This window comes from Agelaius tricolor, unplaced genomic scaffold (assembly GCF_023055355.1).
Source record: "Agelaius tricolor isolate 1412-34295 unplaced genomic scaffold, bAgeTri1.0.p SCAF_1, whole genome shotgun sequence".
NCBI lineage: Eukaryota > Metazoa > Chordata > Aves > Passeriformes > Icteridae > Agelaius > Agelaius tricolor.
Window position 1 is genome coordinate 55,631,970 of NW_027269261.1, and position 13,260 is coordinate 55,645,229.

The 13,260-nt window shown below is 39.0% G+C and overlaps 1 protein-coding gene across 4 annotated transcripts in view; it reads left to right on the forward strand.

The window, feature by feature from the left end:
• IPCEF1 (interaction protein for cytohesin exchange factors 1) overlaps positions 1-13,171 on the forward strand; it is a 39,032-nt gene extending 25,861 nt beyond the window's left edge. For all 4 annotated transcript variants that reach the window (XM_071435186.1, XM_071435194.1, XM_071435169.1 and 1 more), the window contains 2 exons: positions 3,251-3,444; positions 7,261-13,171. In XM_071435186.1, coding sequence (XP_071291287.1) covers positions 3,251-3,444; positions 7,261-7,461 — 395 coding nt within the window. In that variant the 3' untranslated portion in view covers positions 7,462-13,171. The remainder of the gene's footprint in view (positions 1-3,250; positions 3,445-7,260) is intronic.
• The last annotated feature ends 89 nt before the right edge of the window (positions 13,172-13,260 follow it).

The following is a 13,260-nucleotide window of genomic DNA, read 5'->3' on the forward strand; positions in this document are numbered from 1 at the left end:
TAGGGGGTGGATAGGTAGGTAAGGACAAAATCATCAGTGACTTTTTTCCCCTCTGCTCTTTTCAGCTTTGGGTTTATGTGTTCTCTCGACTGGCATAAAAAATTCTAGTAGAATCAGAAACAGAGGTGCTGGCAAAGCTACAAGATGCTCATAAGAGTAGCAAGAACAGGAGGAAGAAGCAGAGATTTTTTTCCCCTGGAATTAATACACAACTGGGGGTCTGTGAGATCTCAGTTACAGAATGGGAGAACAAATATTTACATTTCAGATAAATTTAGTCAGATACATTCTGTTGGAGGTGGTTTTCAATGCAAAATGCTCTTTTTGCCAAACATTTCCTATTTCTTGATCTTTACTACTGGGAAACGATCAACATTATTTTTCACAGCTGCTTTTTGAAAGTTCTGGATAATTTCACTTATGGAGACCTAAAGAGCATTAAAGTTGAGATTTCAGACAGGCTCCTGTACTGATGCTCCAAGATGGGGAGTCTCAAAATCTTAATGTCTCCAGCCTCTGGCAAGTTGGCTGACAGGAGAGCTGAAGCTGAAAATCGAGGAGGTGAAGAATAGGCATGTTGAGCCTCTGGGAAGTTGTTCTTGTATGTGATACCTCCTGTTAGGAGGAAATTCCAGATAAATGGCATCAAGCCTCAGAACTGTGTTTTAGTTCCCCTAAATCAGTTCCTCTATTACCTCCCTCCCTTTCAAATTTACAGCATCAATCTAATGCATTCAATGGCAGCTTCAAGCCTGCAAAATGTGGGCTTTTTCTTTCTGAGCTTGGCTCAGGGGTACTCAGGATGCTGAAGGTAAAATTCCAGATAGGTAACAGATAGTCTGGCCTCAGTTTATAGGGGTTTGTTGGCAGACATATCATTTGTCAACAGCAACAGTGTTCTACACAAATCCACAATATTAGGATACTCTCTTATTTTATAACAGTAGTTGAAATTAATCAAAGATGGTGACAAAAGTGCTGTGTAACTCATACCAGGTTCTACACAACCTGTAAGTGCCACTCACCTTTGTTTTTTAGCAGTTTGCTGAAATTCCATTTAGTCCTTTATCCACCTGATATGAAGAATCTGCCACGTTCCTTTCCCTTTGAAATTACCTGACCCTGATCCCTTGGAGGATGGGAATGGTGGAAGAATAACAAATAGGAAGTGAGTTTCAGGTAGAAGTCTTGAAAGTCTGCAGGAGCTGAGTACACTTTTCTGGGCAAGTGCATCATGTGCAAGACTTCTCCTGTGCTTTTCTCACTTTGGCTCTATCTTTTCCTGTGCTGAATGTTACTGTACTCCTTACAATTTCCCACAAGTGCATGGAAGATATCAGATTATTTAGAATGAAAGAAGAGTGTTCAGTTAGGGCGTTTTCTCGGGTTTGCTACTTTGTAACCCTCTTAGGATACTGAGGAAGTTCATGAGTTAGCCTCAAAAGGTGTCTGGAGCAGGGACCTTAAGTCCCCTGTGGGTTGACTTTATCTAAGAGCTGCTGAGCAGGATTGAAATAAATTGTTTCCCTTCTTACACAGTCTTTCTTGGATAGCTGATAAAAATCAATTTATCTCTCAAAGTATTACTGTGCACAGTCCTGATGGGTGATGTCTACATCAGAGTTGAGCCAGTCCTGTGCAGAAGCTGGCTAATGAAACAAACAGCTGCTTCATCCCAAGAAAGCAGACAGGAAGCTAGTTATTGCAAGCCTCATGGCATGTGCCAACAGCTTTCAGGAAATACTATTGCCGTGTATTATGCCTTACACTCCTGGTTTTTTTTTTCTGTTTCCTGCAGCCTGTTAAATATACAACAGTTCTCCTTTTCCTCCCCCAGCAATGTACCAATGTTGTAAGTTATATTTAGTTTTAGTCAAGTTACAGTAGGCTTTTTATAATCACACAGTAGTGAAGAATAGGCCAGAAACACAGTGAAGGCAAATATTTGCAGCATATCATAAACCTTTCTTGTAACCTAAATATTTGGAAAGAACAGAGATGTAGGAGGATGCCGTACTTTATAAAACATGGAAAAGATAAGAAGCAGCCTCCTTAGCATGCTGACATATTGCAGAATTCTTTTCGCAGCAGCATGACTGAGCAGAAGGACTTTTTCCTTTTGTTGTGAATATATTTTCTGACTGCAGATGATTTAGAAAAGTAAATCTTTAACTTTAAAAAAAAAAGTGCACAGCCAGTTCAATGGGAATAGGAAGGACTGCAGTTGAGAAGAACCAACACCACAACCCCCAGTGACATAAAACCAAGTGTTATCCAAAGTGGATCTTGAGGGATTCATTAGCACCCTGAAAACAGCAATAGCTGTAAGATTTTCCTTTAGAGATCACTGAAGTTGTTTGGACTAAAGGACAAGAAGTGAGTTGCGCAGTCTGTTGCTAAAAATGTCCTTCTGCTAAAGCGCCCCTACATATGCCCGGCACATTTTTTCATTTCCGTCTGTTCATTTTTAAGTTGTTTTATTCTGAGAAATGCATTTGCTTAAATTTTCATCTTATTTTATGCTATTCTCAGCTGTTTACTTGCTTTTCCTTTTGTGTACTCTCTGTCTTGGAAGATGGTCCTGCAGCTTGGGAGCCAACAGAATAATTAAGGTGGAGATAATCAAGACTGTTGTGAGGCTTTATAAGCAAATTCTCTTCTGCAATCTGTGAAACTCAGGGGCAAGATATTGGATTCCCCAAGGGTTCTTGCTTTAATCTCTTTTCTAGGGACCTTCTCTTGGAGACCCTGAAATGTTTCTATGTTTCTTTTAATTGCTCATTTTTTTGAAACTCTGTTTTCAATAATTACCAAAACCTGGTGATGAATCAGCACACCAAAGAGAATTTACCCTGAGAGTTGTCAGGTAGAAGTATAATTCGCTGTGTGTAGCATGCAGGGTGGGATGAATGGGTGTAGATGCTATCAGAGTTTCATTCAAACATAGGGCTACTGACAGTTGTTCAAAATCTGTGATATATTCACAGCATTAAAGGAACACTCTGTTAGTGGACATACAAGCTCACATCTGTTTGGATCATTACCTGGTTCTTAACAACATGTGAGTTTGGAAGTATGTCTTTTTCATAGGCATCATTACCCTAGAAATTACCCTAATTGTCCTTAGTTTTAACTCTAATACAATTATTTTTTGAGTTGGTTAAGAGCCTTCCTAATAGCTGAACATAACTTTTCTGTTATCTGCTGATACTTTCACATTCTCATACCCAGTTTATTCTTTTCTTTGCAGACCAGGAAAAGTGTGATGATGATGATGAGATGGAGCGACTTTACAAGTCATTGGAGCAAGCAAGCCTCTCTCCCATTGGTGATCGTCGACTGTCAACTAAGAAGGAGCTTAGGAAGTCATTTATCAAGCGCAGCAAAAACCCCTCCATTAATGAGAAACTCCACAAAATTCGAATGCTGAACAGTACATTAAAGGTGAGTTTGCAGATCTTGCCAAGGAAAAGCTTGAGAGAAAAAACCAGTTTGGCTGAAAAAGAAGCAGTACAGACTTCAGCCAAACTGTAATTATGTATTTACTGTAAGCCCCAGAGAATTTTGTTAAGTTTTTGAATTCTTTTTTTATGCTTCATTGTGAACACTGATCTGCGTTATGTTGTTCAGCTTGAACTGGAAGCAGAGGCAATAGCTCAGGAGGGACTCCTCTTACAGAAGTTCCAGCCCATTTGGAAAATTTAATAAAGAAAACTCTTAGTTAACTGGAAAACTTGCTAGCTCAGCTAAATGCACTAAACAGGGGAGCCTTAAAAAAGGAAGAGCAGACAAAGTACATTGATGATAAAGGACACGAAAATGACCCTGAGCCAAAAAAAGTTTTCCTTATGTGATTATCAGAGAATGTACAGGATGTGCCAAAGCTATTGTAAAGACCTCCTGTAACTAAAATATTTCTAATAACGAAAGCTTTTATGTTGGAAATATATCACGAACTGGAGGGGTACAGGGGTTCAGGAGACGTTCCATGAAAGGGCTGGTAAATCTGTCTGGAATGTGGGAATTTATGAAGCAGTTTACTTGCCAGCATCAAGTGTCATGGGATTTCAAAGCCTGCTTCTGAGTGGTACTGAGGGAAACAAAAAGCTTAACCATAGCATTTATATTGTAAGGAGAAGACAGAATAAATGTAGACTTGGGGCTTCACTTGTTTCTTTTCGTATGCATTAGAAGCAGGAATTGAGTATCTTGTTTCAAATGGATGTATTTGGCTTCAGGCACTGTAAGCTGGAGAAATGCATGTAAAATGGTTGGACTTGATGATCTTAGAGGTCTTTTCCAACCTTAGCAGTTCTATGATTCTAAAAACTTATCCTGCCAGCACAATCATTGGTTTGATTATTAGTTGCAATGGAAGACGGGTTTGGCACCTTAGCCCGTATTGAAATTCCTGAAAAGTAAAAGGAATTGGGAAGAGAGGCATACTTCTTGGCTCTGTATGAGACCTGGTGAAGTCTCTCCTTAGTATCAAAGAGTTTTCAGAGATGTGGCAGTGACTACAGAAGTATTCATTTGCATCAGCAGTAAAGTGAGCCCCCCACATTGCAGAAAGTTGGTTTAAAAAGTATGTCTACTTCCTAGGATAGGAAGATACATGGAGAAACATTCCAAAACATTTTCCCTGACAGGACCCTCACTAATAAATCTAAGAACCAGTTGGCGCAAAGTGGAGTTGTATTTTGTGGGACAGTCACTTTCATTAATATGGAGCTGAATGGAAGCCTTATTGTCAGACATGAGCAAGGAGGACACGGGTGCATTGCTTTAGCATGGGAGTATTATATAAGTTGTGATTAACTTAGGCTTGTCTAACACTTGTATTTAATATGGAAAAATAAGTTTTGGAGTATATATAACATATAAAATGTGTTGATCTCTTTGGGTTTTTGTTTTTTGGGTTTTTTTGTTTTTTTTTTTTTTTTCTTTAAACTAAGTATTGAAGTATTGACAAGACAAATAAAAAAGCACAGACACTTTCCCATAGACACAAACAGAGTTCTCTACACAGCAGTATTTAAGTTAGCCTGTCTGAAAGTCAAGTGCCTGCAGTGGGAAAGTGCCATATTAATTACATCAGTGAAATTATGTGCCTTTAAAGTCAATTTTCTTAATGTATAATATAAGACATAAGATAATTGGAAATTATCTACTGGAAATTTAAAAATCAGGATTTTTTAGATCCATATGTACTCTGCTTTAATTAAAACCCTATTAGTTCAAGAAGTGATTTATGCAAGTCTCAATGCAATTTTAATTTTAGACTTTTGACTCCACGTATTTAGCAACAGATTAATGTTGCTGCCAAAATATATCATTAACAAAACATGCTTTGAATACTTTGTAAGAGAGGGAAGCTATGTGCAAATGCATCACAGTCTTAGTGAATGTGGGAGATAGTTTTAGTGTTACAGGAGAAACTCCATGGCATGACTTTTTGCTGCCAAGTTTGTCCAATAGAAATACTCCTCTTCCTTCCACCTCCCTGTCTCCTCTCTTCTTCTCTTAAACTAACTGCACATATCCCTGCATCAATACCAGAAGTCTTCTTAAAAGGGCTGTCACTGGGTCTTGAGGGTAGGATGTGTAAAATACACTTGAAAGAGCTTTTGGGTTTAAAAAGCAGCTAAGGCATGACAGGAATTGGTGCAGTTGAAGGTTCATTAGATAATTAGTGGGATATGGATATAGAAACAGCTGATGGCTGCTATCAGAAGGTGAAATGAGTGTGTGGGAGTACTTTCAAGGTGTTTTCAAGGCAGCCACCAACACAGGGTGTTCTTGGGTATGATGAATGGGTGGTAGCAGGAGAAGATGGTTAGAGCTATTCCATTGCTTTCACACACAGACTGGAGTGAGGGAGCCCAGCAGAAGTAGCCAAGGTTTGTTAGTGCAGCATGGTGCCTCCATTAATAAATTATACTGTCACTCTGATTTTTTAAGATTTTCTAAGCCTTCTGATGTTTACATTCTTGTAATGAACTTTCTCACACACTTTCTGTAAATAACTCATTGTTTTGCATTCTTTTATTGAGGAAGAGAAATTTGATAGACTGTTGGTTTGTCCAGTGTCATTGGAGAGGTAGCACTTTCATCCTCCAATCCACTGTCACTTTTAGAAAACTATAAATATTAAAGTCAGATAATAAACTTCGCTTTTCTTCACCTTGAGAGCAGCAGTGTGCGTACTTGTGTTGTTTTGTGTCGTATAGTGACATTATACCTGCTCACTGGGGCTTCTCTATCCTATGGTCCCTGGATAGGCAATATGGGCTGGAAAAGTGAAGTGGTTTGTTATGCTACAACATGAGGACATCAAAGAACATCAGTGTGTGAAAGGAGGGTGCAATGAAGACAGAGCCAGGCTATTTTTAGTGGTGCCCAGTGACAGGACAAGAAGTGAGGGTTCAAACTGAAACACAGGTTTCCCCTGGGTAGCAAGAAACGCTGTGAAGGAGACCAAGCACAGATTGTCCAGGGAAGCTGTTGAGTCTCCATCTTTGGAGATACTCAAGAGTCATCTGCACACAGTCCTAGGCAGCCTGCAGTAGGTGGCTCTGTTTGAGGAAGGGTTTTGGACCAAATGACTCCCAGAGGTCCCTTCCAAGCTCAACCATTCTGTAGTTCTGTGACATACACAGTCTCAATGTCCCTGCATCAGTCACTGCCCGCACCTTACAAGTGAACCAGGGTGCTTGCAATACATGGTCTGAGCTGCTCTTGCCTAAAAGTAGATACCAGATTTATTGGCAGTAGCTGGTGGTAGATGGCAGACACAGGTACTGTAGCCACTCTACTGCTAGTGCACAAATTATATCCAAAATTATGGTCAGTCCAGCTCCCAGAGAAGAGACGTTTATTATATGGATTAAGTGTTTTTGAGAAAGTTAGAACTGCTGTGAATTACAGAAATAAATGCTGTTGTGTCTCGTTTCATGCAAGTACTGTCTTGTTGAGAGAGAGAGTAACAATGTGCAATTTTCACATGAATCTTCTCTCATCAAGTTTTGTTAAAAAGCCTATAAAAAATCTAGATGCAATCATAACTTGCCTTTAACTGGGAAGACTTTTTACTGTAGACATAACTTTGATGACCTACACTCTAAAAATGGGAACAAGCTGCCAGGAGAATGGGTAATTTGCCATCTCCTTGTGACATGAGTCTAACATTCCCAGAGTGTTTTTGTTAGGGACAATTGTCTTGACATTTTCTGTGGAAATAACCACTTGTTCTATTCCTAGTGTAAGGAACATGACCTGGCCACAATTAACCAGTTGCTAGAGGACCCAAAGTTGACAGCGGTGAAGTACAGAGAGTGGAGGAGCACAAACATCATGCTGGTCCAAGATATTTATCAGCAGCAGGAGGTCCAGGACACGTCCGCAGAGAATAGTGAAGAGCAAGAAATGGCTCCACAGCCAGTCACTGAAAGTGCTATTTGATCAATGGCACATGGCAAGATTTTTCTGCACGGGTCTTCACGTACAAGCGATTTAAGCTGCTGTATCTTGAGGTTTGTTTTTCGCAAGCATGCTTAAAAGGAAAACAACCCAGTCTCCAAAGTTTTAAATGCTCTTGCAGAGCTCATTTATGTCAAATAGGCAAGTTCCCCAAACTTGCCCAAGTTGCCCAAAAATCATGCCTGAATGTGGCCTGCATACATAAGAAGACTATTTAACAAAGCAGCAAAGAAACGTTTTTCAGTTTTTGGAGAAGAAAATTATAAGTGTCCAGCTCCTGGAGGACACAGAACTATGTAATATGTACTGTATAAATATGAGATCCTTGGGATTGTTTTAACTATACACCTTACCTTGACATGAAGCTAAACTGATCCCAACAGGATGTAGCCTACTCTACCTTTTTACCCTCTACAATAACCCAATGTATTAGCTTTCATTTATTTTCACCACTCAACCAGTTTAAAGGAGACAAATGGAAGAGTAATTACTCATGAGTTGATACTGTTGACAGCTGCCAGGCACCCAGTTTGGGCTCTGCCTGATGTTTTATGAGTTTCAAATTTATTTATGGTCCAGACCAAGAAGGTACTGTCTTTCTACAAGAAGAAGAGGTCTCTAAGTTTTTGCTAACATGTAATTTACTCTTCAGTGAGACAAGATTCAACTTTTCTTATGGACTTGGCAGAATTCTTTGGAAGAATTATGTTCTTCTATCTTTTTTTGACAACTGAAAGTATATAAGGTACAAGTTCATCCCAGAGTCCAACTTAAGGAAGGTGATCATATTCACAAGCCAGAAGCTAAATGACTCAACTCCTAATGTGGACCTGGCAGTGTAAAACAAAGCTGCAAATATTTTTGTAAATATATGTAATTTTATGACTTATATGAATGTGACTATGTACTGTATAGATGTTTTATTTATATATTTATATATGCTGAATTTCCTAATATAAATAGGCACATGTGGACCAAGCCCACCCAGCTGTGAGTGCTTACAGATTGACTTGAAATGCCTCTTTTTTTTGTGTTCTATTATAGATCACAGTAATGGCTCTGCAGCTGAGACTACCCTGAGGCATATGCTGTGACTGTTTCGTTTGCTTTTCTAGCTTTGAGTTTTAGATGAAGAAAATCTGTACAACTTAGGGCCTGAAAGAATTTTTCTAGAGAGTTTCAAGACTTCCCTTTGGGGGAAAAAAATAAGAGGTTTTGCTGCAGGATCATGACTTTTTGGCTTCATTATCCTCATACAAGGTTTTGGGCTTTTTCCTTCCTCTCTTCTGCAGTATAAGGAATTTTGCAGAGTGCTGAATTTTGAAAAGCAAGGATTAGCCCACCATTCCCAAATTAATGTCACTACAGGAACTGTGACAATCTGCACTTTTGTTGCTATTTCATGAAGATATTCTTTGTCATTAGTTTTCAATACAGTTTATCTTTTAAAGCAAAATACACTATAGAGATGCAGCCATATTCACCTCTCTTTATACTTTTTATGTTTTATCATAGCTTGATAGACAAAACAAAAGATAATGGTGTTAGTGGGAACACATGAAGTCTTTTTCACCTGTGTAGTGATTTGTTTGAGTGTCGATATTGCATTTTTAATACTCAGCAGTTTTTCTTTTAAAACAGAGGCAAGGAAATAGATGAAAATTACTAAATGGGGAAGCAGACACAAAACCCTGGATGGTTAAAAGCTATTTTTTCAGGAAATCATCATATGAATGGTGACTTCATCACTTCACTAATTCTAACTAGAAGTTAAGCAAGCTAAATACCTGGTGCAATTTGGTTTGGAGTAATTGCATCCTAAAAAATTGAGCCCAGTTTTAGGTTGCTTTTTTGTGCTTCTTTTTGTTTCTTGGGTTTTTTTAATAATTCTTCCACCATTCCCATTGAAATGCTGTCACTTATCTGCTGAGAGCACCCTGAAAATTAGGAGTGTAGAGATTAATCTGCTTGCCATTTAATTTTTAACTACCTGGTGCTAAGTAACGGATAAATATTGGAGGACAAATTGCATGTTCTATCACACATGTGAGTTTCTCACAAAAGAAAGCACGTAAACACTGTTTTCCTTCAAAATCATCTTCACTCAGATGCTGAAAAGAAGCACATGCTTAAGTGGCCTGTTGAGCTGGGCCAGACGAGTCAGTGCCTTGCAGTTCTGAGCAAAGTCTGAGTCAACTCCATTTGCTGAAGTAGATTTGCTGGACACAAAGAAAAACCTATGTGGCCTGTACATGCTGTGTTGGCTCTTTTCACACTGCACTTGTGTAAACATAGACAAAACAGCTTTCCCAAATCTAGAGACAAAGAGATGCCCTTGGACTGCCCAAACTGCACTGTTGGTTTTGACAGATTACATAGCCTGAAATTGCTTTTAAATTACTCTCTTTTAGATGGTCAATTGATACTTATTGTTGAACTATTGAGGTTTTGGAGATCTACTAAGCATGGGCTCCATCACCGCTTAGAAAAGAACAGAAAATTCTTGAATGGGGTTACTTCAATCCCAGTTATAACTTTAACAAATTTCTCTGTTCAGGAAAGCAAATTTATGGGTTTTAGACTGCAGGAAGTCTAACTCCACTCCCTTCAGCTACTACTTAGACTCAAAATAATGCAAAGCGTGGAAAATGCAAAGTGAAAATTGCAGTGAAACAGGATTAATTTTCTGGCATTGCTAATTACTGTGACAGTTTTTGCCTGGGTTTATCACAAGGGGCTGCCCAGCAGCGTGAAAGCTATAATCAGAGACAGAATTACGCACAAGCTGACAGCTACAGCGGGGAGCTGCCTCAACAGGACAAATTTGGACAAGTCTGTGCTCTGCTCATTGATGCTTGGAGTAACTGGTATTTCTTGGTCTGGGTTTGGAAGACCTGCACTATTGACTCACAGCACAGGGAGCTGTGCATCCCTAGTGTGAATGTCAAGGAGTTTTTAACCATCTGCCTCAAGGGACATGTTTTATACACTTTTTTGAGAGAAAGTATATGTGTGTGGATACGTTCACATGCACAATTTTTCTTCTGTCAGTAAAGCCAGTTGGTGCAGAAAGTCCAGCAATGGAGATTTTGAAATTCCTGGTAAAAATACCTAATTTCAACTGTTTCTGCAGCTTTTCTGGAAATCAAATCTCTCTGTTCTGGTGATGTACATCTCATGAGATACCAGAATGAGGTGAGATCACATTTCCTTTCCTATGATGGAAGGGATTCCATGTGGGGATTTTGAATATTTTTACATCTAGCTCTGATGATTCAATCAATACTAGCATTTCACCTTGACATGGTTTTAAGTGCAGCTGGAAATGAAACACCATGCAGTTGCTTGCTCAGCCCCCCCTCTCTTTTCCTTCCCCATCCCTGTGTAATGGGGAGCAGAATTGAAGTAAAAATTGTAGGCCGAGACAAGAATGGTTTAATAATTTAAAATAAAATAAAATACAACAGTAATGGTAAATAATAATAATGATTAAAAAAGGAAAGAAACCCAAGCAAGTGATGTACAATGCAATTGCTCACCACCCACTGACCTGCCAGACCCTTCTTCCCAAACCCAGATCACGCCCTCCTCCTGGGTAGCTGCCCCTGGTTTATTTACCTGCCATGATGTTCTGCAATGTGGAATATCCCTTTGGTCAGTTTGAGTCCCCTGTCCCAGCCATGCTCCCTGCTGGTTTGGGTTTTTGTGCATTCCCTCACTGGCAGAGCACGAAACAAGGAAAAATATCCTTGACTTAGGATAAAACACGGCTTAGCAAAAACCAAAACACCAGTGTGTTGTCAATACCATTCCCATTCTGAATCCAAAACACAGCACTGTAACAGCTACTGAAGCAGAAATTAACTATACCCTAACTGATACCAGGAATAAACAGGAACAAATAATGTGCTGCTTCTCTTTTTTGCAAATAATTTGAATTTTGGAGGATACCATCATATTGAGAGAAAAGGCTGGTGTGGGACAGCCAAGGAGGGAGGGGAAGAAAAAACATGGTATTTGATTTAAAACTCAGTGGAAATTCAGAATTTAAAATTATTTCTAACTTGAAAAAATTATGGATGTGTTACACCTATTGTGTAAGCTTGTAAGCTTACATGTCTATTACAGATTTAATATGAAAATCTGTATTTTTAAATTTTTCAAATAGCAAAGGAACCCATGAAAGCATACTTTTATGGGAGGAACTCCTGATTTTGGGTTTTGGGCTTTGGCCTTTTTTTTACTCTTTTGCTTGTTTAGTCATACAAAAGTAGCCAATTGTAACCAATTGTACCCAAGTGAGGGCCTGAGTTTACTTCACTTATATGAGACATGGCTTTCTGCTAACAGGAAGCCAAAGTGGTTTTCTTGCAGTAGTGGAGCCAAAGTGGAATTTCCTGTTTTCTGTGGGGCATTCAAAGCAGCAGACATTTTAAGATGTCAGTGAGAATTTCCTTGATGCTTGAAGATTTATTCCATTTTCGTTTGCTTCAAACTGCAACATTATTACATTTTTTAAAAACTGCATTTATTCTGAACTGAAACAAAATTTGAGGTGAAAAAAGGGAAATAGAACAGAAAAAATGTTGGAGCTAAGATCATGCTGAAATTCACATCTCTGCATAGGGTAGTAGGAGCTGAGCTTGCCAAAAGATAAGCGTTTCAACACTGAAAAAAATTGTAAGGTGTTGAAAAGAGTACTACGTTCCTTGAAATTTGCTGTGGGAGAAGTTCCAAGACTTGTCTACTCTGGAAAAATGAATATTTTCCTAATTTATTCCCTCCTGATAAAAATCCAAAGGGAGTGGTTTATAAGATGGCAGCAAGTTAAATATGAAATATGCATGTAATTCATTGATAGCTCAACAACCTTGATGTATGATCTGGAAATGGTTGACTTTAGATGACTCAGCCTGTAACACTCAGCCTGTAAAATCCATTTCTTTGGGAGAGCATTGTAGCTACCAGTGTCTGAAGCTTATGCACCCCATCTGGTCCACATGAGGTCCATTTTGAAGATGTAGGTGAATGGCTTTTCTATTGGGCAAATAGTTTGTGTCCTCATTCCATAGCTTAGGAACCACTCCCTGTGTCCTAGATGCCTTAGGACCTGCCCAAATTACTCTGACTCTTGAAGCTGCTTATGGCAGTTTAATCTTCTCCCAACTAAAAATAAATAGAGGATATGAAAGCACATCTCCCACTCCCACATGAATTAAAACTAGCACTAGTCTAGCAGAGATTAATGTAAGTCACCTTATTTATGAGTGTTTACCAAAATAGCTCACCTGGTGAAAAGCCATTTGTGCATACAAACAGCAGAGCTCTTGTGCCAAGCTTTCAGTGCTTAGGGCTGGCCCAAAGGGGGAATGGATGTGACCGTCCCACTGTGCTCTGTGTAGAGAGGAAAAGTCATGCACAGAAGAAGATTTACAAGGACTCCTATCAGGCAGTAGCAGGGCCTGCAGCACGACAAAAGTATAAGGGATCCAAATTCAGTGTTTTATCTACTGAGTCTTTTTTTTCTTTTCTTCACTAGTTTAAAACTCACAGCACAATGTTGGCACTCAGCGCTGCCTTTTTACTGCTTGTTGCCTACACGTGTGAATTGATTTTCATGGAATGATACACACATCTTGCAGAATGAGAGCCTTATGTTTGCACTTGTCAATTAAACACTGAAATGAGAGAATATTTTGCTCAGCCTTTTTTTTTTCTGCTTATTTTCACTGCAGATTTTTCAGTTTACTTCTATAAAAAGAAATAAATTTTTGCTGGTTC